Source organism: Nomascus leucogenys, chromosome 8 (assembly GCF_006542625.1).
Source record: "Nomascus leucogenys isolate Asia chromosome 8, Asia_NLE_v1, whole genome shotgun sequence".
NCBI classification, from domain to species: Eukaryota; Metazoa; Chordata; class Mammalia; order Primates; family Hylobatidae; genus Nomascus; species Nomascus leucogenys.
In genome coordinates this window covers 56,341,022-56,368,751 of record NC_044388.1, presented here as the reverse complement: position 1 = coordinate 56,368,751, position 27,730 = coordinate 56,341,022, and the positions used below count along the sequence as shown (strand labels likewise).

Genomic DNA, 27,730 nt, shown 5'->3' with positions numbered 1-27,730 from the left:
CTTTTAGCATAGAAACCATGAGTCAGAGAAATTTCCCATGTGCTTGGTGCCAAGGCAGGTTGGGGAAGGAATGTTACAGAGATGGAAGTCCAATTCTGTTCCTGTCGCCTCAGAGTGTTTTCATTTCTCTGTGGCCCTGAGAACTGTCTCATCCTCATGTTTGAGTTCTGGGGTATTGCTGGCGCTGTATACCTGATTTTGGTTTTCCGTTGTGGAGAGTGAAGCTAGCCCGCTTCTATATCTGCATTTTGGAACTGCAAGTCGTGAAATTATTTTCTTATGTGCGTATTTGAGGTTTACTTATAAACACCATGATAGAATGAATTTGTTTCTTTTTTATGTGAGGAAAATAGAACATTGTTAACTATGGTACGTGGCACAAATCTACTTGAATAATCTTTTGGTTAAGAGAAAAAGCACTTGATAAATTCTTGACTTTTTTTGTCGATATAGTCTCCTAAAACACTGAGACAACAGGGGAAATGGCTTCATACTGAGTTACAACCAGTAAGTGATGCAGATGTGATAGGAAGGTTCAGAGAAATGGGCCTTCTTGGTGTCACTAATTGTTCAAAAAGGGAATGTTTGGTGCAGTCTGGTGATTGTCTTTGACTTTAGAAAAGCAAGTTTCATAAATTCAGAAAGTAAACCTTTTCCGTTGTGTGCCTAAAGAGTTAAAAGGTGAATTGCTTCAAAGGGACTGTAATTTCTGAAAGTGGTTATTCTGTCTAAACATAACAATCCTGATGAGGAACAAAAGTGCACCTTTGTCAGATGTGTTCTGATTAAAATTGTAAAGGACATAACAAATGACAAAGTAAGTGGCAGAAGCCTGTAACTCTTTTTTTAGGTTAGGCTCAGAATCTTCTGAAAGTGATGAAGCTCCTAACAACTGCCAAATGGATTTTAAGTTATGTTTGCAGAGCCAGTGGGGGAAAAAACAACGCAGGAAATGATAGAAGCACTGCTTGGGAAAGATGATGTAATATTAACATGCCACAGAAAGAAGGCAGAGCTAATCAACTCCTGTTTTGTTTTTTTTTTTAATGTTTTCTTTTATAAAAAAACAATGATTGGGAACCTAATTTTCAATACTTAAATATTGTCTTTGATATAGCTAAAATTAGTGGTTACTGATAAAAACACAACTTTTTGAAAACAAAATTCTTCTCTTTTACCATATTCCCAGAGGGAGAGGCCTAACATTTCTCTGAAAGAGAAATCACAGTCCCTGCCCTATTGTGGAACTTGTGACCTAGTTGGGGCCGGATTGGGGTGGGGTAGGAAGACATAATTGTAAAACAATTAGACAGACCTCCAATTTCAGCAAAGGCAAGATATTAATAAATGGTAGGATACACACACACCTGATTAAGGAATTTCAAATAGGGAAAATCCTCAGAGGGAAGGGACTAATCAGGAGGGCTTTATGAAGACAGTAAACCTTGAACTGGGCTTTTGAAACAAAACAGTTTAATTAGTGGAAAGAAATAAGGAAAGGATTTTCTTTAGGGATAGTACAATAAATAGAATGTTGGTAACAATGAACAGTTCTTGATTGCTTATTATTTTTTTTTTTTTTTTTTTTTTTTTTGAGATGGAGTCTCGCTCCGTTGCCCAGGCTGGACTGCAGTGGCACGATCTCGGCTCACTGCACCAGGTTCGAGCGATCCTCTTGGCTCAGCCTTCCGAGTAGCTGGGACCACAGGCATGTGCCACTATTCCCAGCTAATTTTTGTATTTTTAGTAGAGACAGAGTTTCACCATGTTGGTCAGGCTAGTCTCGAACTCCTGACTTCAGGTGATCTGCCTGCCACGGCTTCCCAAAGTGCTGGGATTACAGGCGTGAGCCACCGTGCCCGGCCTGACTGCTTATTTTTTATGAAGAACTACTCTAAGTGGTTATCATTATTAATATTGAAATGATTTACTTTTAAGCATAGTATGTACTGTGTTCTCATTTAAATTTTATGTCACTTCTGAAGCCCTGTTATTAGTTGTTATGTTCATTTTACACATGAGGAGCTAAGGTGCTGAGAGATAGGAGGACCAACAAGAACAGTGCCTGGCACAAAGCAAATGCTCAGTAAACATTTGACAAATGAATAATTGAGCGAGCAGACATGCCCAAGATCATTCACACAGCTGAGTGCCAAATTTGACTGACTAAGGCTCACTCTTAGCCTGCACACTACATGTCTTTATTTGGATGAAGTAAGTGAGAACGTTTATGAACAGAAAAAAATGCATCTGGCAGATGAAAAGGTTTAAATAACTGAAGAATTACAACTGGTTTCATTGATGAAATAATTAAAGAGGCAGTAGAGTGTTGATAGTAAGAGCCAAGTCTTTACAGCCAGAAAGATCTGATTTCAAATCCTGTTTCCTGTACTTATTAGTTTTATAACCTCCGTGATGGACAGCGTCACCTCTCTGTACCTCAGTTTTGTCATCTGTAAAATGGAATAGTGATCATTTCCTGATAGAAAAGTGGGATTAAGAGGGATAATACATAGATCTTGGCACTTAGTAAATAATAAATAATTACAATAATTATTACTAGCAGTTAGTTCTTAAGAAAGAGAAATGACTTAATGGAGATGGTCCAGAGGAGGTTGAATCTTGCACTGGCAGCCGGGATAAATTAGAAGTCAAGAGAGCACAGGCAAGAATAGTAGAAAGTTGTTGAAGTAATGTAGTTACCGGGTACTGCAGTGAGAGAGCTGTAGACAATCTGTCATTGGAGTTAGCATTTAAATGCCCTTCGGCTTGTAGCTCAAAGCTCAAGAATTATGGTTGTTCTAATTATGACATCCTGAATATATTGGCAAAACTTATTTTCCCCTTCTGACCATCCCACCACCACCAAAATAGTATCAGTTTTCTGCATAGTTTTTTGAGATCTAAAACAATCCATGTACTCTCCACACACACTCCTCCCCCAGGTATGTGTTTCCTTGAACATGGTCTGGTGACTGAAAACCCATATCTTTTTTATTTCAGTGCAAGCAGCTAATGACTCAGTCTGTAGACTCCAACAGAGGGAACAGGAACAAAAAAAGGTAAAAGATCATTTAGATAATGGGGCATATAAGTCTTGCATCTTTATTATCAGATTATTAGCAATTGCTTTTGATCAGAAAATTCTCTGAATGCAGTGAGTTTTACATATTTTAAAATGGCTGATTCATTGAAGATGTGTTGAGGAGGTGTGGTCACGTGGTCATACCATCAATATTTTTATAATTGAAATTGCAGAACTCTCTTTTTTCCTTTTCAACATTTCCATCTTTTCCCTGAAAGTGGTATTTGTCTCCTGGAGGAGAGAGAAAATAGGACTTTTACATGGAACAACAAATAACCACCGGATTGGAGATATAAATCTTTCGTTTGAGCCTGAAGTATTGAGTATATTCTGTATATTTCTTCTAGAAAGGGAAGCATTCATGCCTGTGTAGGTTATTTAATGAATAGCCATAGGAGTATTTGAATCATTTGGTGGGCAGTGCTTTGCTTATTTGAATTATATGTTAACTAAATTCAGATGTGGAAAAATAGCACAAGAATTTAAGTTCCTGTGATAATTTGGTGCTTTTCACTTGCAATTATCATAAAGTGTTTTTGTAACTTATTCATTGCTCTAAACTAACGAAGATACATCTTAAACTTACTAAGAAACATTGAAAAGACTAAGTCACTCTGAAAATAATGCCTTTTTGCTTGTGTGTGTGTGTATCAACAAATGTTACTGTCTCCATTTATCTGGAATGTGTTGTGGTTAATCCACAATAATAGTTCAGATCTGTCACTGTATAAAAATAGAATGGAATGAACCTTCTCAGAGTTTCAGTTTCTGTACCCTCTGCTCAAATCTAAATGTTGATATAAAGTTTGAAAATTCAACAATCTGATAATTGAAAGGACTTGACATTTAAGACAGATGGGAATGCTGCCCAAGGATGACCCCGCAGGCCAGTCGGGAAGCAGGGCCACAGCTGAGCTCCTGGATGAAGTGGCAAGGCAGAGCTGTGGTCAGGGAAGTTTGTGTCAGGATGGGATGCTTGCACAGCGTGAAGAGAGTGCTGGAAAGGCAGGCAGGGCTGGGGACGTAAGTGGACCACGCCAGGCTGGACAGCAGATATATTTTTAATTCCTCTACTTTGCTAGGTGCCACGGGGGATGATCGATTGTGTTAATTTTAGGGCAGTTCCTACACTTAAGGAGCTAAAAGTCTTGGAGTCCCAAAGCACTAACACGGTAATAATAGAGGATAAAGTAAGAACTGTGATCATTACTAAGAACTTTTTGGGATCTTGGCAAAAGTGTAATTTATTAGGAAGATAATGGCATTCAAGCCTGACCTTGAGCAGAAGGAACTTAAAATTAAATTATAATTTGAACAGTTTCTCTTGTCAGTTTGAACTATTTCTACATGTGGTGTATTAGCCCTGTGTATAGTAGGAAGATGACCAGATTGGGTAAGAAATACCTGGCTTCTTTTATTTCTGGTGTTGGTTCCCTGTACTAGCTAGCTATAAGCCTTTGGACAAATCCTTTAGCTTCCAGCTCCTCGTCTGCAGAGTAATGATCTATTCTACTTATCTGATAGATCGATGGATAAATTGCATTATAAAAATTATTTGAAGTGACTTTGAAAATTGTATCTCACTATCAAAATGTAGGGCAGCATTTTTTTCCTGCCGGCTCACCATTTGTTTACGATGCAAGCAGTCACTGTGTGGGTAAGAGCCCTGCCGTAGTCTGTTAGAGTCTGTGAAGCACTTGAGAAGCCCCTTCCCATTGATGATTTTGCAAGTTAAAAAGTGCTGTCTGTCCCAAGGTTTAAAAAGTAGTGGCCCCAAGAAATAAGAATATTTTAATATTTAATATGAAGTACATTTCTTTTTCTTTTTCTTTTTTTTTTTTTTGAGATGGAGTCTTACTCCATCACCCAGGCTGGAGGGCTGTGGTGCAATGGCTCACTGCAGTGGCCGCCTCCCAGTTTCAAACTGTTCAAACTGTTCGCCTCCCAGGTTCAAACTGTTCTCCTGCCTTAGCTTCCCAAGTAGCTGGGATTACACCTGTAATCCTACCTAATTTTTGTATTTTTAGTAGAGAGAGGGATTTGCCATGTTGGCCAGGCTGGTCTCGAACTCCTGACCTCAGATGATCCACCCGCCTTGGCCTCCCAAAGTGCTGGGATTACACGCGTGAGCCACTGTGCCTGGCCTGAAGGACACTTCTTATAGATATCATGTCTGGGGATATTTTTAAACTAATTTTTATAGAATATATATTAAAAATTAGTATTTTAAAATATACTAAAACATTGTTTCACCAGAAGTTGGTAAGTCTGTGAGACTTAGTTTGTAAGCAGACTTAGATTTGTTACCCTAATTTTCTTTTCTGAAGATAATTTAATAAATTAACCAACTTAAAGTCATAAACAGATAATACTTCTCTGCTCAAAGTAAAAATTCTTTACATTCTTATTGGAGCAATAAACTTTCAGTCCTGTCTTTATTTCTTTTTTCTTTTTCTTTTACTTTTTGTTTTACTGCCATATGTAGCTTCTTCTGAAACCATGACATGGCAGAGGTTTCAAACCCCACACATACACATGTGCACGCACATACATGTATGTCATGAAGGTAAAGTTTAATTTCCCATCTAGCCAATGTAAACAAAGCAAAAGACCTGACCTCTAGCTGCATTTTACAACCTAATGTTAATTGTTGCCCTTGGTTGTGTATTTGAAAGGTTCTCAGAACAAAGATGGGAGTAGTAATGAGATAAAATAGACTACTGCCATTACTCATTAATTCTTTTTTTTTTTTTTGAGATGGAGTCTCACTCTGTCACCCAGGCTGGAGTGCAGTGGCACAATCTCAGCTCACTGCAATCTCTGCCTCCCGGGTTCAAGCGATTCTCCTGCCTCAGCCTCCCAAGTAGCTGGGATTACAGGCGCATGCCACCACACACGGCTAATTTTTGTATTTTTAGTAGAGACGGGGTTTCACCACGTTGGTCAGGCTGGTCTTGAATTCATTAATTCTTTTATGTCAAGACAATTTGTGGATTTCTGTAGGAAGTAAACTGATAAACGTCATTCATACAAATCATATTTCCCACAATTGATATCTAAAAGTACATTCAGAAGAACAATAAATGCACATTCCCTAGTTATTTGACATGTCTTAAAAACTACCACTAGTACAAAGTTGCATTTTGGGTATTAGCAATAAGAATAGTGAAATGAAAATATTATTGGCTTATAAAATTCACTGGCTCTTAAAAATATGCCACCAGTGGAGATGAAATGGTTAATAATATCTGTCAATAATTTAAATTTAGGTTCATGCACAGGTATCAACTTTTGAAGCCCTATTCAACCAGACTGGAAGTAACTATGAAGTAAATATGAATGCTTTTGATTCACCTTGTCCACAAATATTTATTAGATCCAGTTATCCGTCTTTATGATTACTTACATGAGAGCAACAAGTTCACATGGCTTGTACGTTGTTTTTAAGAGAGTTTGAAAATAGAGTAACATCGGTACATATTGTTCTATACAAAATCATTTTTGGCAGTTGTTATACTGACACTCCTTATCAAAGGAAATAGTTTTTCCTATGTCTCTGTAAGGCATATATAAAATTAATGGCATGCATATTACTGGCAGATGCTCTAAAAGACCTTTTAGACCTTAGTTGGATTATTCAGAGTTTTCCTGTAGACCAGGGTTTCTCAACCTCAGCACTATTGACACTTTGGACCTGACAATTCCTTATTGTGGGTGCTGTCCTGTGCATTGCAGGATGTTTAGCAGCATCCTTGACCTCTACCTACTAGTTGCCTGTAGCACCTCCCCACAACCTGTGTTATAATAACCAACAATCTCCTGGGAGAGAGGGGCATAAAATGCCCTCCCCGCCCCCCATTGAAAATCACTGACTTAGACGAATCTCTGCAGAAGTGTGGTTTTATTTTGTAATCCAGACTTCTTTTATAGACCTAGTTCTAGACACCTATCTTCAGGATTGGTTTCTATTTCAAATTATCTTTAATTGGTGGAGGGCGGTGAGTGTGAGCCTGCATGCATGCCGGTTTATTATTATTTCTTTCTCTGTTGTAACTTAATGTATACATTTTACTAAGTAGAAAGAGATAACGCCATTTTAGTTAATTACTTTTGGTATGTAGTTATAGGTTATTAATAAATTCTCTTCATTTTCTTTTAAAGTTGGCATTTTCTAAGTTTATCTTGAAGAGTGCAATTGATTTCATTTAAGAAGAGCCCACTGAAACTTGATTTAAATTTTTTTTATTGTGGCAAAATTCATATAACATAACATTTACCTTCATAACCATTTTAAAATGTACATTTCAGTGGCATTATCTATATTCACATTGTTGTTCAACCATCACCACCATCCATCCACAGAACTTTTTTTTTCTAAATTTATTTATTACTATTTTTTTGAGATGGAGTTTTGCTTTTGTCGCCCAGGGTGGAGTGCAGTGGCGCGATCTCGGCTCCCTGCAACCTCTGCCTCCCAGGTTCAAGGGATTCTCCCACCTCAGCCTACCGAGTAGCTGGGACAACAGGCGCCCGCCATCATGCCCAGCTAATTTTTGTATTTTCAGTAAAGACGGGGTTTCGCCACGTTGGCCAGGCTGGCCTCAAACTCCTGACCTCAGGCGATCCACCTCAGCTTCCCAAAGTGCTGGAATTACAGGCGTGCACCACCACACCCGGCCCACAGAACTCGTTCATGTTGCAAAACTGAAACTCTGTACCCGGTAAACAGTAACTCCTCATTCCCCTTTCTCTCCACCCCTGGAAACCACCATTCTACTTTCTAGCTCTATGAATTTCACTGCTCTAGGTTCATTGTGTAAGTAGACTCATACAACGTTTGTCTCTTTTGTGACTGGCCTGTTTCTTTAGTGTAATGTCGTCGAGATTCGTCCATGCTGTAGCATGTGTCAGAATTTTCTTCTTTTTTAAGGCTGAATAATATTCCATTGTATGTGTAGACTGCATTCTGTTTATCTGTTCATCTGTCTGTGGATGTTTAGGTTCTCCCACCTTTGGCTATCATGCATAACATTGCTGTAAACATGGATGTACAAATAGCTGTTCAAGTACTTCCTTTAATTTTTTTTGATATATGCCCAAGTGGAATTGCTGCTTTGTATGATAATTCTATGTAAAAGCCAAGGTTTTTATCTTCCTTAAGCACAATGCTCTTATAACTTTAGCCACTTTTTTTGTTGTTTTTCTAATTTCTTTATTTTTAAGGGGCAGTTTCCAAGTCATTTTATTCAGAATTTTATGTTTCTTGAATCAATAAATACCATACAAAACAATGTCAATGTAAAAATGGCTACCATTTTCTCTCCTCTGCTTCCCCTACATGGGGACAATCCCCTGGGCAGCCTCACTCAGGAGTTTTAGGGGCTCTCCCTCCAGATTTGTTCCAGCAAATGAAGTTGAGTGACATAGTCCCTTGAATGATTTCCAGAGAAACTCAGCTGGGGTGGGGAGAGCCTCTGGAATCTGGAGGTAGCTAGCTTAGGGAAATGAATTAGTGTTTTGGGGGAGGAAAAATGACCCCTAGGGCAAGAACCTACCCCAAAGAAAAGGGTGTCTGATATGTTCGCAGTTAACTTCTTTTGCCTCAGAAAGTGGTATTTGTTCAGAGAAAAAAGTGACAAGATGTCCATGTCATCCCCCCACGCCTGCTGCGGCTCTGCCCCTAGCTGGAGCCAGATAGCAGGACAGCCTCTCAGACGAGGTCAGCAATATTGAGGGGCATCTCCTTAATGGGGATGTTGTAGGTCTCCATGTCTCGAAGGGTCTTCTTGTCTTCTGTCACCATGAACTTTGATTACTTTGGATGGAAATCTTTAAAAAGATATTCTATACTTTTATCATTTTTAAAAATTTATTAAATGTTACAGAATAATTTTGTAGGAATCAGGCATTATTGAGAATATCAGATTTTATATTATGGTGAATATGGTGATGTCATTAGGGAATGAGAAAGAGAGACTGTGCTATGTTTCTGTGCCAACTGCCCTCAGATACTGTGTGTTTTAAGTTTTTGTATCTGCCTCCTCTTTTGCTATAAGGCTGATGCCTGTTATTCTTTCCTTATTTATCAGCCTTTTCATTTTTTAACTTGTGATTTTTTCATAGGGTGTAGTCTTAGAAACCAGTTAACTAAGCTGGTTAGAATCGTATGTAATGTAGGTCAAATAGGCTCGGAATCAGAAGAGCTTTTCATGAGCCCTGCAATATTTGTAAATGGACTTTGTAGTATCTTTTTTGTTTGGATGACTTAAAGGTCTTACCACATTCTCAACTAAGTTTCAGATAAATGTTATTTCCAGGTAGCTGGGTTTTATTTGTATGTAAAGACTGCAGTATTGTCAATACATGAATGTATAGGCGATTCCCCCCCCTCTTTTTTTCTTTACTAATTGTTGTAAAGAATGTAAGAATGGGCCAGGCACGGTGGCTCACGCCTATAATCCCAGCACTTTGGAAGGTGGAGGTGAGCGGATCACCTGAGGTCAGGAGTTCAAGACCAACCGGGCCAATGTGGTGAAACCTTGTCTCTACTAAAAATACAAAAATTATCCGGGTGTGGTGATGGTTGCCTGTAATCCTAGCTACTTGGGGGCTGAGGCAGGAGAATCGCTTGAACCCGGGAGGCAGAGGTTGCAGTGAGCTAAGATTGTGCCATTGCACTCCAGCCTGGGCAACAGGAAGGAAACTCCATCTCAAAAAAAAAAAAAAAAAAAAAAAAGAATATAAGAATCCTAGCAGTTACTATTACAAGTGGGAAACTAGGAAACGATAGCATGGAGTGACTGTAAGAACTTCTTGATGAGGAAGCAAAACTAGATTTGTATTTGGATTTGGAAGTTGTCATCTTTTAGCTTATTTTCACTCGGTCTACAAGGCCAATAAGCGATATGCCTGATGTGAAAAGGCTACTTGAATATGTTTATCTTTATTCATAATATTCTGAAACTACACAAGAGAAATACTGATCTTTGGCAGTATCTTATTCACGAATATATTGCAGTATCTTAAAGACTGTTCTTGTAGCCAGATGGTTAATAATAGTTACATCAAGGATTAAGTTGAATATAGGAATGGAGGGGAAAGTCTCTTGCTCTTGAGTTGTCTATATTGTTTGAATTATTACAATAATCTATTGTAAATTAAATTATTAAAATTAAAGAACAAAAACTGAAATGGCAGGGGGATAAAAGTGGAGTGGTCTGCCTTCTAGATGCTTCGCTTGTGATTTATATAATATTTACCTTTTATTAAGTTCCTCAGGCACTGAGCTAGGATCTTGACATGTTCTACCTCTAGTCTTTATAAATATTATTTATGGATGTGGAGTATTTATTTTCCTCATTTTAAAGTTAAAGAAACTTTAAGTTGCTCAGCATCATGCAACTAGCGACAGGTAGACCAGAATTTGAAGCGAGGTTTGTATGCCTGCCAAAGCTACATTTTTCTTTATTGGGCTGTACTGGATAAAATGCATTCTGGTTGGGAAGGGGAGCACGGGCTGTTGCCTTGTGGTCCACATCACAAGGTCAGCTGAGCAAATGATGACTTTTCATTTACAAAGAAATGAACAAATTAACATCTGAGTATGCATGTTTAATATTCTCTGTATTTATTAAAACACAACTAAAGCTAAATATCATTTTGATGAAGTTTATCTGCATTTTTTCTTTTTCTAGCCTGAGTGTGGTTTTTCTCTTAGACTGAAACAGTTTTTGCAAAAGTTCCATCAGAAGAGTTTAATAAGCTCTTCGTGCATCTTTTGGAGAGTTATAATCTATAAGGCTGAAAAGTTAAACAGTAATGCATTGGATTTTGTTTAACCTGTTTAACAAATTTATTGGATAAGTAAACCCCTCCCTAATCCTCTCTCCCTACCACTGTAATATCTGTTCAGATCCCAGGTGTCTGTGGGACATATTTTAGAGCTAAGTTTGACTGTAGAGGAACAGTCAAACATTTTAGAAGAATGTTTGACCAAGAATTTTCAATTGGAAAGAAGTTGACGTTGAGTCTAAAGTTGAACAGTCTTGGTGCTGGGGAGCTTCAGATCAGCCTAGCAAAAAGGCTCTCACAAAAGCGTTTGTCTTGTGGAAGGGATTTTTAGCTACCTACATAAAACTTCCTCTGGAAAGATCTGATTTGCACTCTGTGATAGAAAAGGCGTAGGTTTGGGTGTCAGAAATTTGAATCTACAACCAAGCTATTAGGTGAGTGACCATGGAGGATAAAAGTGTCCTTAAACCTTAATTTCTTTGTCTGTAAAAGGAGAATAATATCATCTTAAAGGAGAGGCTTTTAGAAATAGCTATGCAAAACAACTAGCAGAAGTTTGTATTTCGTGGGTACTTAGAGCACATTGGTTTATTCAGCCCTTCATCCTGTTTGTCATCCTGACCCAAATGAGAGAGAAAATAGAACAGCAAGAACGTGATGAACAGCCTGAAGATGGTTTCTTTTTCCTGGGAGCTGTTTTTCTGGTGGCTGACATCTGAGTTAACCAGCATCTGAGTACACTGCGTGTCCCTTTTTCATTCAAGTGCTGGAATTAACATGCCAGAATTAACAATGACTTCGGGTGCTTTGTAGGGGTGTGTGTGTGTGTGTGTGTGTGTTGAGACGGAGTCTCGCTTTGTTACTCAGGCTGGAGTGCAATGGTGCGGTCTTGGCTCACTGCAACCTCCGCCTCCCAGGTTCAAGCAATTCAACCTTCTAGGTTTTTATAGTTTGCATATCCCAGTTTTTGTTTGTTTAATAGAACCTAATCTGTATCAAGATGTAACTGCTAACGACATACATGTAGAAGAGTTGAAATAGGGATATAAAGTTATTTTTTCATACTCTGTTTAGATTTTTGTTGTACATATTCGAAGTTAATCATTGAAATTATACTTTGGAAGGAGGGAGAAAACTAAATTCATACCTTTTTTATTTATACAGCATTTTATCTGTATTACTGTGGTGCTAGAAAGAAAACGAAGAAACCTTTCATCCTTATATAGCAGTATTAAGGAACATCACAAGAACTGAGACATTTGACACAGATATTTGAGATGTTGATTTGCTTTAAGGACTAGAACTGACCCAGAGGAGATTTCTTTTTTTTTTTTTTTTTTTTTGAGGTGGAGTATCACTGTCACCTAGGCTGGAATGCAATGGTGTGATCTCATCTCACTGCAACCTCTGTCTCTTGGATTCAAGCAGTTCTCCCGCCCCAGTTTCCCGAGTAGCTGGGATCACAGGCCCTGGGATCACAGGTGCACGCCACCACACCGGCTAATTTTTATATTTTTAGTAGAGATGAGGTTCTGCCATGTTGGCCAGACTGGTCTTGAACTCCTGACCTCTGGTGATCTGCCCGCCTCAGCTTCCCAAAATGCTGGGATTACAGGCGCGAGCCACTGTGCCCATCCCAGAAGAGATTTCTCGAGTTCTTTTCTAGTGACTAATAATTTATGGTTCTTTTTAATGCACTTAAAAATATTTTATGTAAGACAGACATTTTGATTTCTTATAGCAATGATTCTTTTAGCATATTTTTTTTTAAATTGGTTTTAAAATATCTGCAGTGAAATGGTATTTGAGGAGAAATAGAAATATGAAAAAATACTTGGACTGTGTTTGATTTTATCATGTAAAGATACTAGATGCTTTAAAAAAAAATTTTTTTTTTTTTTTTTGAGACAGAGTCTCACTGTCACCCAGGCTAGAGTGCAGTGGTGCCATCTCAGCCCACTGCAACCTCTGCCTTCCGGGTTCAGGTGATTCTTCCACCTCAGCCTCCCAAGTAGCTGAGACTACAGCCATGTGCCACCACGCCCGGCTGATTTTTGTATTTTTAGTAGAGATGGAGTTTTGCCATGTTGGCCAGGCTGGTCTCAAACTCCTTACTTCAGGTGATCCACCCGCCTCGGCCTTCCAGAATGCTGGGATTACAGGCATGAGCCACCGTGCCCAGCCCACTTTTAAAATTTAAGAAATGAGAATATCCATGTTTAATTGTAATGAGAGAAGCCTTAGATGTTTCTAATGTGTCATCTTTTTTTGGATATTATAACACAACTTTTTCCTTGTGACTTACCAGCTGATTGTTACGGTAACCAAATATCAAGAGATAACGTTATGAAATAATTGTCTGGAAAATGTCATGTGACTTTCTAATTTTCTTTTCTCAGATTCATAGTGACCACTTAGTAGCTAGTGAGAAACAGCATATGCTCCAGTGGGACAACTTCATGAAGGAGCAACCCAATAAAAGGGCTGAAGTGGATGAAGAGCACAGAAAAGCCATGGAGAGGCTTAAAGAACAATATGCTGAGATGGAGAAGGACCTCACGAAATTTTCAACCTTTTAAGAACTTGAACCACAACAATCACAAACTAATGAGAAGATGTTCACCTCTCTCCTGAAAAATATTCCCACCAGACCGTTTAGCCTCTGCTTCAAGCTTAGCAATATATTCAGTGGCACTCTTATATCAGAAGAAAGAAGTTTCTACTGGCATTCTGATTGGATGTTTAAAGAAGGGTGCCACATCTTTCCAGCTTTAAGTGCCTATATATGATTATTTGAATGAAGAGGAGTAGGAAGGAAAATGGATAAATATACTCTTTGTTAGTCAGAATTGATCATCTTTTCCATTGATTAGCTCAGAGAGCTGTAGGTATAGACTTCTTAGAAAGATAATTTCATTCATTTCTATACAGGGTTAACAATAGTTTATTATTGTGGCTTAATGGGCAGGTATAGAAGCTACCTGTCATAGCCTCCTTGGCTGTTGGAAGGATGTATAAAGTGTTACTGCATGAGTAATGTAAACAACAACAACAAAAAAAAAGCCAGCTGTCCTTGGAGCAGAGATCACATTTCAGAGAGGTGAGAGTGAACACATTGTCTCTGCTGCGGCAAAGATGGCCACGGTGGTGTTTGAGCTGCCTCTTGGGAAGGGTTGCACATTTTACCATGCAGCATAATGCCATGGGCTTCCGTGGATGGGAAGACACGTGTTAAGTTTTGTGGCCTTCCAGCACTTACTGTTTTCAGCTTTTAAAGTGTGCTTAGAAGGAAAAGCTTACCAAAAATATATTTTGACATTTAGTTTTTCCAAGAACTATAATCTTGCCCATAGTATTTACCTCATTTTTGTGTCTGTTTTGCTGTGGGTAAGCTTTATAAGATAAATAATGTCTATACATGTTTCGACTGTTTAATGAGTAATCAACAAAATCTGCCAGGGAGTCCCTCTGGAACCATATAAAGTTCCTGGCTTTGAATGAACCAGAAGTGTTTGCCCACATAGCAAATGGTCCATGTTAAATGTAAATCCTTTTTAGTGTTAATGTCTGTTCTCATAAGCAGGTATATTATGATGAAACATGTACAAGTTCTGTCATCACTGTGATCTTTAAAAACCTGCATTTAACAGTCTAATTTGAGGCTGGGTGCAGGTACAGGCTTACACCTGTAATCTCAACATTTTGGGAGGCCGAGGCAGGCGGATCATTTGAGATCAGGAGTTCAAGCCTAGCGTGGCCAACATAGTGAAACCCCGTCGCTACTAAAAATACAAAAATTAGCCCGGCATGGTGGTGCACGCTTGTAATCCCAGCTACTCAGGAGTCTGAGGCACGAGAATCACCTGAACTCAGGAGGCGGAGGTTGTGGTGAGCTGAGATGGCACCACTGCACTCCAGCTTGGGTGACAGAGTGAGACTCCATCTCAAAAAAAAAAAAAAATCTAACTGAAGAACTAAGTTGATTTTTTATTTGCCATAAACCAAGCAAAAGTAAATGCAATAATTTCAAGAGATTTATGGTAAACGAATTTGAAGTATGGATAAATCTTTCACATATTTTTTATTGCTCTTTAGTAAAGAAAGGCACAAGAAAGAAAATACCCAGCTCTCTTGTGTTATCTCAGTGTGGCGACTGCAGAAAATTGACAATGCCTGCCTGTGTAAATGTATGGCTTACTGTCAAAGCTTCATTCTTGGCTGCATGTTGAAAATGTGATTAAAGTTAATAGAGGAGATGAAATAAGTATTTGAGATTTTTTTCAATAACACTGAACTTCTGCCAACTTTCTCTATCCGCTACTGTAGGCTTGACAGGCTCATCAATCATTTGCTGGTACCTGGACTAAAAAGCGTACTTGCTGACACCAAGGCATGTTGGAATTTTCTTAATTCAGTGGATGGAAAAAAAAATACTTCCAAAAATATCCCACACATGAAAAGGGAGGGGAGCCTTAAATGAAAATTCCCTTTGTACTGTAGACACTTTTTGGAATGCAATTAATTGCCAACACATCATTGAACAGATGCTGTAACCAAGAAATTAAGATTGTGTGTGTGAAGGGAATATATTCTTAACTGTGGCTACCCAACTTGTGTAGCAGAGATTTCTGATAGTTTGTGTTCATCTCATGTGAATAATAAATACTTTACCTTATAAGTTTGTATATTATTCCATAAATGCCTAAGGGACTTCCTAAACCAAAATGAATTGATGGGCTTTTTGAGCTTTAGACGTTAAGATACTCAATTGTTTCCTTGTAACATGTTTAACTATTCAACATAGCTTCTATAAGAGTTGGTTTATTTACCTTCCTTTTGATATTTTTAGTGGTGAACACTTTTGCTTCTGTTTCCCAGTTGCCAAATCACTTTTGATATGTATTTTATTTATATGTAAAAAAATTTTAATAACTACATAATTTGTAACATTTCTGTCCTTTTTTTTTTTTTTTTTTTTTTGAGACAGTATCTCACTATGTCACCCAGGCTGGAGTGCAGTGGCGTGATCTCGGCTCACTGCAAAATTTGCCTCTTGGGTTCAAGCAATTCTTGTTCCTCAGCCTCCTGAGTAGCTGATATTACAGGCATGTACCACCATGCCCAGCTAATTTTTGTATTTTTAGTAGAGAAGCGGTTTCACCATGTTGGCCAGTCTGGTCTCAAACTCTTGACCTCAAGAGATCTGCCCACCTCAGCCTCCCAAAGTGCTGGGATTACAGGCATGAGCCACTGTGCCTAGCCAGTTTGTAACATTTCTGCTGTGTTTATGCTGTTGAGCAGAGATACTATGGGTTCTATGTAGCTCGTAGGATTATTGTAATGATAAATGAAATAATGTTTTATAATCTTAAAGCACCATAGAAAGATTTGTTTTTAAGTTCTATGTATTTTTAATTTTTAATTATGACTTCTTTCTGGACTAACATACGTATGAGGCTTTTTTTCCCATTTCCTAGCGTGTATATTTTTAAATTCTGTGTTTACTGATTCCTGTTTTAATTGAATTTGAATTGTGGACAGAAAATAAGTACATGTAAGACTGATCTGTTAATATTGAGATTTGCTTTATGACCTAGATTATAACCGGTTTTTGTAAATGTTTCGTGATTGCTTGAAAAATATGCTTGTTTTTTAGTTGTTGGATGTCCATTAGACCAAAGTTGTTAATTTTGTAGTTCAAATTTTTTCCATTTTACTGTTCTTTTGTCTTCTACTTGATCTCTCAGACTCTGAGATGTGTTGAAATTTTCTATCCTAGTGAACTTACCAATTTCTCCCTATAATTCTGTCAATTTTAGTTTTAGAGATTTTTATATATTTGAAGTCTTGTTATAAATAAATAACTATAAATATATACATAAATATAAAAAATACATAAAATATATATTTTATTTATATAGATTATGCCAGCTAGCTAGATTTGTAGGATATATCTTTTTTTTATCCTTCTGTTAAACCTTGCTGTTATGTTTTAGATATGCCCTTTAAAAACTGTGTGACTGGGGCCGGGGATGGTAGCTCACACCTGTAGTCCCAGCACTTTGGGAGGGCGAGGCGGGCAGATCACGGAGACCATCCTGGCCAACATGGTGAAATCCCATCTCTACTAAAAATACAAAAATTAGCTGGGCGTGGTGGCGTGCACCTGTAGTCCCAGCTACTCAGGAGGCTGAGGCAGGAGAATCACTTGAGCCCAGGAAGCAGAGGTTGCAGTGAGCCCAGATTGCGCCACTGCACTCCAGCCTGGGTGACAGAGCGAGACTGTCTTAAAAAGAAACTGCGTGACTGGATGTTTTTCTTTCTGATCATTTGTCAACTAAAGAGTTCAATCTGTTTACATTTGTCAAAATTGCTGATATGTTAAGATTTATTTATATCATCTTATTTTGTGCTTTTTGTCCCACCTTTTCTGTTTCTTGACTTCTTTCAACTTGATTTTGCTTTGTTTTGTTTTTCCATCTACTTTTCTTCTACTGCTTTCAGAGTTAAACTGAAAGTGACAGTTTCCAAGTCACTTTTGATATGTATTTTATTTATATGTAAAAATTAACTTTTAATGAAGTGCTTAGTGGGAAATTTAGCTTGCATAGTTAACAGAATCTAAAGTTAACATCTTTACTCTCTTCCTATACATTAGAGATTTTTGTACAAAGTCTGATTTATCTCTTCAACTTACAAATTGTTGTCTAGAATTCTAGTTCTATCTTGGTTTTACTACAAAAGTAGTTATTTTGTATAGTTAGTGTTTAGGTAGATTTCCCTAGAAGTTTACTATTTTATTGTCCTTGAAAGTTAGCTAGGTATATGATTATAGGTTGACAGCTGTTTTCTCAGTATTTAATAATATTCTGCTGTCTTCTTGCTTCCATTGCTCCTTCAGGAGTGACAGTTGTCAGTCTGATCAGTATTTGTAGCTAATCTGCCTTCTTTCTCAGGTCATATTTAAGATCTTTATCTTTGGTGTTCTACAGTCAAATGTGGCCATACTACAGTATGTTTAGCTGTATATTTCTTTTCATTGTCCTGTTGGGATTGATTGAGATTCCTGAATCTGAGAATTGGTAACTTTTCATAAATTCTGAAAAATTCTCAGCTACTGTCTCTTTGAATATTGTATCTCCCTCATTCTCTCTATTCTCTCCTTCAGGAAATAAAATTAGGCTTCTGTTTTATGATCTCACTGTCCTCTCCATATCTCTTAATCCCTGTTTCATATTTCCCATCTGTCTGTCTCTAGGTGTTGAATTCTGGATAATTTCTTTAAATCTATTTCATTAATGCTGTCTTCACTCTATCTCTAACCTTTTTTACCCATCTATTAAGTTGTTAATTATAGTTATTATATTTTTTTATTTTCAGAAGAGTTGTTTGGTTCTTTCTTAAACTTTCCTGGGTTGTCTGGGATGGTTCCATGATTCCTTCTTTTTCTTTTATTTAAACATTAAAAGTACTTATTTTACATTCTGTACGTGGTAATTTCAATATTTTTTGTGGATCTGAATTTATAGTTTGTTGCTTGTTGTTTTTGCTGAAACAAGTTTATGGTGACTAGTTTCCTAATGTGATCAGCCATTTTTTATTTTAAATTTGCATTCCTCTGAACTTTCTTTTGGGAGATTTTTTTTTTTTTAATTTCAAATATAGTCCTACAGAGAAGATTTTTTTTCCCTGTAGCACCAATTTGTTTGTTGTGACACTATAAACCACAGACCACTTCAAAATCAGTTTTCATCTTGGATTCCCTGTCTCTCCCTTTTCTACTCCTTAAGCTTTTGCACCCACACACGTGTGTGTATACACACTCACAAAATGTGGATTTCAGCCCTAAACACCTGTGACTGTTGGCTTCGTTGAGGCATTCCCAGAGGAGACGTTTTTCTTCCTTTATATCTCTTCTTGAATAATGAAGAAGGGTCAATTTAGGTGTTTTCCTAGTTCATTCCTGAGGACAGTGTCCTCTGAAGCTTTACAAGTCCTCCTGCTCATCCAGCTCAGTCCCTGTTATGGACTGAATTTTGTCTCCCCTGAATTCATCGAGTAAAGCTGTAACCCCATTGTGACTGTATTTGGAGACAGGGCCTGTAAGGAGGTAATTAAGGTTAAATGAGGTCATAGGGCGTAGAAGAGAGACCCCAGAGCTCTCTTCCTGCACCTAGAGGAAAAGTCCTGAGATCACAGCAGGAAGGCAGCCATCTGCAAGCCAGGAAGAGGGGCCTCATAGGAACCACATTTTTCAGGACCTTGGCCTTAGACTTCTTGCCAGCACATCTTTAAGAAAATTAATTTTTATTGAAGCCACCAAGCCTGTGGTATTTTGTTACGGCAGGTGGAGAAGACTGAGAAAGTCCCTCACTTTGATTCCTGTCCCTCACACAGGTATGGCTCCTAACAACTGGGGCCTTCCTAGGCTGCAGGGATGGGGTCGCCTTTAGGGCAGTTATCCAGAGCTCAATTATCCTATAGAATGTCCCAGTCGCCTGAGCTGCCTTCAGTTGTTTTCACTAATTTGCCATAAATTCAGTCAAGAATAATAAAGTTTAAGGCCGGGCGCGGTGGCTCACGCTTGTAATCCCAGCACTTTGGGAGGCCGAGGCAGGCGGATCACGAGGTCAGGAGATCGAGACCACGGTGAAACCCCGTCTCTACTAAAAATACAAAAAATTAGCCCGGCGTGGTGGCGGGCCCCTGTAGTCCCAGCTACTCGGAGAGGCTGAGGCAGGAGAATGGCGTGAACCCGGGAGGCGGAGCTTGCAGTGAGCCGAGATTGCGCCACTGCACTCCAGCCTGGGCGACAGAGCGAGACTCCGTCTCAAAAAAAATAAAATAAAGTTTAAATTTTTTTCTAGCATTTCTGGTGTCCAGTGGCCAGACAGATTTCTCTGTACAGAAATGGCATGTTAGACAAGTATATGGTGATTTTATTATATTCTCCAAAAAAGAACATGCCCGTATTCTAGTGTAAACGATACTTTTTTACTTTTTCAATATTACACTAAATCTTTTGTATTAGATTATTTCCTATTATCCATGAACTAATATGATTCTCTATTGCTTCTATTGGATTGATCTTTTACTGTTTATGAGCTAATATAGGCAAATAAGAGTTCAGTAGTGTTCTAAACCTGCATAACTCTTACCTGAATACCTGATTTTGGAATTTTTAATCTTTAGGACATTATTGTGGTTTGTGAAAATGTCTCAGGCAACTATTATGGGCATGTAGATAGAGGGAGCTCGATCTGGGCTATTAAACCCAAAGTGCCATGAAAATCTGGAGGAGTCACAGATGCCTCCAAGATACATAGTGAATTCTCTTCTTTGCTTTTATAATGCATAAACTTTCTATCTGAACATTTCCAGGGACTGTCTGAACAGTTTCCTACTGTGCATGTGTCTAGAGGTAGTGGGTTTTCTGGTTGCCATTGCAAATGAAAAGGTAGCGGGTTTTATTGCTTTGGAATTTAGCATAATGTCTGCCTTTCCTGAAATTGTACCCTGGAGGCTTTTTATTTTCATTTATTTGTTTATTTATTTTTTGCCATTTGGGGCTGTAAGTCTCTCTGTCAGGATGAAAAATACCAGAAAAATATTTTAAACATTAATTCAGTCAAAATATTTGAAGCTTCCATTACAGACGATGTATTTTCTAGTAGCTTGTTCTTAGTCTTTCAGAAAGGTTTTCTAATTATTTCATAGTTTTCAACCCCAATATAATGTTAATATTTTATTGACTTGATGCAAATCAAGGTCATACAATGAATGGAGAATGGAAATCAGTCATAGCATATCACCTACTGCCTGCTCTTCCTCATTCTGCTCTTTTTTCTTTTTTTTTTTTTTTGAGGTGGAGTTTCGCTCTTGTTGCCCAGGCTGGAATGCAATGGCGCAACCTTGGCTCACTGCAACCTGCGCCTCCTGGGTTCAAGCGATTCTCCTGCCTCAGCCTCCCAAGTAGCTGGGATTACAAGTGCCTGCCACCACACCCAGCTAATTTTTGTATTTTTAGTAGAGATGAGGTTTTGCCATGTTATAGTTATTATATTTTTTTATTTTCAGAAGAGTCGTTTGGTTCTTTCTTAAACGCCAGGCTGGTCTCGAACATCTGATCTCAAGTGATCCCCCCACCTTGGCCTCCCAAAGTGCTGGGATTATAGGCATGAACCACAGTGCCCAGCCCTCTGCTCATTTTTGAATCTTAACTGCTACAAATAATGCTTTCTTGTGACTGGGCTGGCAACGATAGCAAAACAGTATTTCCTCTGGTATTTTCCTATTTATGTTCCATAAGCAAGAGAAAACAAACTTGGATTTTCAGATGTGATACACTTCAAGAGCAGTACACTAACATTTGATCCTCACAAAAACTCAAGCTTCAAATTATCTCTGAAGAAATAGTCCAAATTAATTTAAGGTAAGTAAATACAATACTCATATTTGTATCACATAACTTAGAGCCTTTTAAAGTGCCTTATATGTAGTTTAATCTTATCTCATCATTATAACCAAGAAATACCCATTATATTCTTTTAGAGGAAGAGCAAAACAGTGCAGAAATACAAGGAATATAGTGTTTTGCCCACCTGATGTTGAGCTAGCAACAACACATCAGATAGACTAAATAATATTTCATGGTTTTTTAAAAATTCCATAAGTGATATCATGAAAATCCATAGTACAGATGGATCCAAAAATTTTTCTTTATCATTACATCGCTTTCTAAAATGATAGTCTGATGTACTACAAACATTAATAAGTCAATATGTGAAATTCTGCTCTAAAATACTCTGAATCATTAAAGGTATTTACTATTATTTTGTCATTTGCTGTGTGGTCAGGCTTTGCCATAGGATAAAATATGAGATGATAGATATGTTAATTAGCCTGATTGGATCATTCCACAATGTATGCATATATCAACCCATCACATTGTACCTAATAAATATATACAATTATTTATCAATTTAAAAAAAGAGCCAAGCACAGTGGCTCACACCTGTAATCCCAACACTTTGGGAGGCTGGGGCAGGAGGATCACTTGAGGCCAGGAATTCAAGACCATCCTGGGCAACATGGTGAGACTTTGTCTCTACAAAACATAGGAAAAAAGAAAAAGAATATAACATGAATGTAGGTAGGATTAAGATAGAAAGTGCCACCCTGGGAAGAGGCCAGTGCATGATTCAAGGACGTTTAGAGCAGACAACACCAGGCTCAAGTGGTGCAGCATTTACTGATAGCAAGAGAGGAGAGAGTGTGTACACAAGATCCAGCCCTTTGCATCAGTCCCCTGTGGCCAGCAGGTCCACTCTGCAGCCAATGTGGTCAGTACTGTATTTTTTTAAAACTTGAAATGAGTGAGGGCATGTGCATTCCATCATTCCTTGGAGCAATTGTTTTCCCCTTTTAACTTTAAAAAAGAAAAGTTTGGTTGAGACCTGGCAGGCATTAAAAGTTAGCCTCCATTGCAAATATTATCACCATTTATGAGTGTGAAGTTTTACCATAATAGAAGTCAGTGTACAAGGTTATCTGTGTTCTTAAAATTTTCTCTACATAGACCTGATTTTTGACTTCTGTGAAATTGTTTATATTGCTAACATTTATCATTCAGAGAAAATATTCTGTAAATGTTGATTTAATGTAATAGTTTCCCTTAAAATAGAATTTATAGAGAATTTGAAAAGAAAGCCACAAGTTAATTCACTTTTTAAAAAACTTCATGTCATCTGAATACTTAAGCTGCTTTGTTGGGAAAGTGTCTTTCTAAAGAAAATGGCTAATAAAATTACAGTAAGATAATTGTCACAAAATAAAAATCTTAGGTGGTCAGTTGTGTATTACAGAGATTTGGTTTTAACAATTATGCAAGTTGTTTAAGTGGGAAACATTAATATTAAATTTTATTAAGAAAAATTTTGACACCAAAAAATCTGTCCTTCACTTAGAATATAAAATTTATAGCTGAACACCAGCAGGTGTCACTGTGATAACATGTTTTCCCCACTCTAAACAGTTTTATGTGGATGGGTGCATACCATGTATGGACAAAGATATTTAGGAGATAATAAATGTAAGTTATATAGCTGAATAAAAATACCAAAATGTAAGAAAAGCCTATGAGTTCCATGATGGTTAGGAATGCTGCATTTTTTTTAGGAGTGCTGTATTTTTAGGAGAATTGTATTTTTTTCTCGCTTTCTTCATGTCATAAACATACAGTCTTTCATTACGTAAGTGATGTGCAGTTTTATCAGCAATAAAAGTACAGTGAAAAATGCCTTTATATTTGGTCTATGTTGAAGTATAGAATGGTACAAAAATCATTAAGTTACACCTTGTATAACCAAAGCCAAATTAAGAAATGGAACATTCCTAATAATGTTTTTATATGGGTTTTGAAAAACTTGGCTGGGCGCTATGGCTCACGCGTGTAGTCCCAGCGGTTTGGGAGGCCGAGGCGGGTGGATCACTTGAGGTCAGGAGTTCCAGCCTGGCCAATGTGGCGAAACCCTGTCTCTACTAAAAATACAAAAAAAAGTTAGTTGGGCATGGTGGCGCGCACCTGTAGTCCCAACTACTCAAGAGGCTGAGGCAGGAGAATCGCTTGAACCCAGGAGGTGGGAGGTTGCAATGAACCGAGATCGTGCCATTACACTCCAGGCTGGGTGACAGAGTGAGACTCCATCTCCAAAAAAAAAAAAAAAAAAGGCGGGGGGAAGAAAAGAAAAGAAACTCTTGGTTCATTCCTCCAAATTAAGACAGTTATAATTTTTAAATTAATGTTTACAGGCATGAAAATATAGCAATTGGTCGAAAACAGAAATTTAACAGCTAGTTGTATTTTTTTTTTCCCCACCTAGCATGGAAGCCAGAGTAGGATTTCATAAACATATGAGCATTGTTCTGTGTCAGGATTATATTCCAAAAGGCAGATAGTCAGAAATAGCACTCTATCTTAAAGGAATTTATAATTGAGTTGTGCATGTGTAATAATAAAGTAGAAAACCAAGACCGTAACATTGCATAATACCACATCAAAGACTATGATATGCTAAGCAGGCAGCGTATGACTAAAATAAGTGAGTCCCAAGTAGGAACTGTCTTTGTGAGTTGTGATCAGGGAATCATTTGTAGTAAAGATAAAACCTGAATGCAATAGGATTTGCGTTATGAAAAGGATGGCAGAATCTTTCCAGCTCAGTCTAGTTCAGTAAACACCTGTGTTCTGGGAACTAGGGCTAAGAAGCTGACTAAAGCTTGGTTTCTGCCCTTGTTTATCAAAAACACAGGTGGACCTACTTTTGGGAAATTTAGACAATAATCCACAGACTTGTTTGATGTTGAAGCAGTAGTGGAAAAGTCTGGAAATTGGAAAGTGCACTGGAAATTGGAAATGAGAGAACACTTGCGTTTTGGTCATGCTTCCATCACTAAATTTATACAGAGACTTTAAACACATCACATAGATGGTTTTCACATCATTTCCAACTTTAATAATTTGTGCTTATCCTGTAGGTAATGGGACTTAGTGTAAGTGGCATGATGAAAGTGTTACAGGAAGGTTACTCTGTGGACTCAGATGTATGACTGATAGGTTGAGGAAATTATTAGCCTGCATAAGGATTTTTTTTAGAATGTAGCTGAAAATAGCACTTCCTAGTCTAGACAGGGCAGGGATAGAGATGAAGATCTTGGTTTGGAATTTAAGATGATGGGAATTTTTAACATCCATATATAGATATGTCTATGGACTGTTTATGTTACTTATGACAATTACTGGCATGGCTTCAGATTTAGATAATCTCTATTTCTCTTTTACGTAAAATTCTAATTCTTAGCCCAAAGTGACTGAATTTTTGCTTGTGAGAACACCATTACTATAAGTAAGAAACCAAGAAAGTTATTAAATGGTCTTTGTCTTTTAGATTAAGTATTTTGCTTTTTATAATCAGTGTGAAAATACATCAAGTTTTATTAAGCAGCTACCTCTATTTAAGGATTTCCCATTTCCTTTCCCAGAAGACTGAATTATTCAAGGGCAAAGAATGTTTTATGCTGTTTTATATCCCATGCATAGGACATGTGCTGACCACATATTAAGAAGGGAAGTTCGTGGGGGCTATGAGGATGCAAAGGCCTAAGAATGATATAATGGATTTTGGGGGCTCGAGAGGAAGGATGTAAAGGGGTGAGAGATAAAAGACTACACATTGGGTGCAGTGTACACTGCTCAGGTGATGGGTGCACCAAAATCTCAGAAACTACCAGAACTTTTCCATGCAACCAGTTCCCCAAAAACTATTGAAATAAAGAGAAAAGAAAAGGGAAGTTCTTGCTGTATTACAAGGCTGACCATGAGTTAGTTTGGTTAAGGAAGATTTGAGTTATCCTTGCTATTTACATTGCATTTGTGTTTTACAATAATTGAATATGAAGAAATAACATAAAGACTAGATGAATGTGTTTCATTGTTTTTAATCAAAACTGTCAGGCTTCTCAATAGTCCGTCATCATCTGGTTTATAATATTTGCTATTTCTCTCTGGTAAGGCTTTTAAGCTTTTAAAGTAAGCTATATACTGCAAAAGTAGAAACTTGAAATTTTACCTTTTTGAAAAAAAAGTTACCCCAATTAACAGTATTTTCCCCCAAAACCTCACTTAGGTCATTTGTTGGGAACTTGGAATGCATCTCCCAGTAGAAACAATGATGTACATGGTGATTAGGCTTTTAGCTGGCCCACAAAGACGGTATCATGCCTCAAAATACCATAGTACCATTAGTGATATGTAATGCTTAAGCTAATAATGAGCCACTATATTTGATGATTTTTTTTTTTTTTAAAGAACTGTATTCAGAGCCTTAACTTGTGGGACCTGGGATGTACCCATTTGGCTGCAGCTCTGAAAGTCGTATTGCCAGGTGGGAAAGCAAAGCAGAATCTCTTAGCTTCCAGTGCCTGAAGGAGGTGTCTGTTGTTTAGGACCATTCCGTCTGCGGCTGCAGCCCCAACCTCCCACTGGCCTGCTTCCCTTTCTGTTTACTTACTGCCTCAAAACAGTTTGTTCTTCAACTCACTTTCAGAAAAAGTCTCACAGTTTCCCTTTTATCTGGTGTTGAAGAGGTTTTGAGGTTTTTACTAAGATTTTTGACAATAAGGAGAAGCAGATGAGAAGCACCGCTTTCCATCACCACTAGACACACACACAGCTTTAAGAGTGCTTAGGTGACACTGATGGTTCCCTAAACGCATCACTGGATAAAAGCATCTCCATGTTCAGATTAAACGAGCTCCTGTAACATTTTGTTCTTGGTTTCCTTAGTGTGAGATGTTCTGTGGGGTAAGTCGGCTCTGAGGTTGCTGCCTACGGGATGACACTAGGGCTGAACAAATGACTAGTGAAAGTGCAGAGCAGTCCCCAAGGATTTATTTTCATCCCTTCCTTCTTGCCCCAACTGGCCCCTGGTTATCACAGGCCTAGGTATCTTATGAAGTGAATTCAGCTCCCACTTGGAGATCCCAGGTCCCAGTGGTATCTGAAATCATGAGAGCATAACAAAATCCCTCTTCTCTTCTGTATCTGTTGTGTGTGTGTGTGTGTGTGTGTGTGTGTGTGTCTTATATGGATGTTGGGTTTATTGTGTTAAAATCTTATGTAGGTATCTAAGGCCACAGAATAAGACTATACATAAGTCCTGAAATGAATAGACCTTACCAATATTATCACCTGAGAAAGTGGTGCGTTCTTAAAGAGGACTAAGTGGGTGTGAGAACCTACCTCCTCTCTCTCTCTCTCCCTCACCCTCTCTCGCCCTCTACCCCTTTTCTTTCTTCTCTGTCTCCCTCCACAGTGGGTAGAGGTTACAGATAACCTCTGCCTCACGGAAGTGGACTACAGGTCACGCAGTCACCTTTGTAGGAGCACCTGAACCAGAGATAAGTGAGTTATGCTTTGTAAACCAGATTCTCTAGTTATATTTTATTGTGCGGCCATTTCCATGTTGTAACCGCCAAATTCTCCATGAAACTTTGTTTAAATGTTCCAACATGATCTCGGCTACGTAGAGGAAGTTAAGCAAGGCATTGTCCCTCAACACCAAATGTATTGGATAGTGGTGGCGGCAGGAAGAAATCTCAAAGGAGAAGGTGGATGTTGTCCCGTGAGGTCTAGTTACTACTCTCCATGTGGACGTTTCCCCCTCCATTGCCCACCTAGGAGCATCTAGACTAAATTTTCATGAAGAAAAGAGCAAGTTCCCTCTGTAAGTGTTAGGGACAGCAAAATTGCAGGCTATAGCAACTGAAAAGTAACCTGGAACACTCATTGCTGAGGCTGACTGACTCGCTGAACCAAGTGTAGACAACCATTTGTAACCTATCCTGCTTCTTGCAAAGCAAAACAGCATGGATTAAGTGTGTGCAGAACAGAAATGCATGTTTTGAACATTAATTATCAAACTAATTTTATTTTTTCAGAAGAAGAAAATTTAGATTGTGCAAAATCATTAATTCAGCATATTATAAATGCGTTATAACTGCCACCTAACCCCAAGAAGCCTTCCCTATGCTCCCCATTTTCCCTTTAGCTACTGCTCCATGTATCTGCTCATGTTTATAGCAAAATGCCTAGAGGGAGCTGCCGGTATTTGCTGCTGTGTCCACTTACCGCATTCTGTATTCTCCCTTGAACCCTTCCCAGCTTAGCTTTCAGTACCACTCCTCCCTGAAACCACCAGCCACCTCCATTGGGCCAAATCCAATGGTCCTGAGGTTTCACATTATTTTTCCAGGCAGTGGGTACAATTGATTACTCTCTCCTTCTAGAAACACTTT

At 38.2% G+C, this 27,730-nt stretch overlaps 1 protein-coding gene across 1 annotated transcript in view; it reads left to right on the top strand.

Moving 5' to 3' along the window:
* The window catches only part of BLOC1S5 (biogenesis of lysosomal organelles complex 1 subunit 5), a 50,993-nt gene extending 35,445 nt beyond the window's left edge, over positions 1 to 15,548 (top strand). The window contains exons 4-5 of the mRNA XM_003272249.3: positions 3,004 to 3,062; positions 13,276 to 15,548. Of these exons, the coding sequence (XP_003272297.2) occupies positions 3,004 to 3,062; positions 13,276 to 13,455 (239 nt within the window). The 3' untranslated portion in view covers positions 13,456 to 15,548. The remainder of the gene's footprint in view (positions 1 to 3,003; positions 3,063 to 13,275) is intronic.
* The last annotated feature ends 12,182 nt before the right edge of the window (positions 15,549 to 27,730 follow it).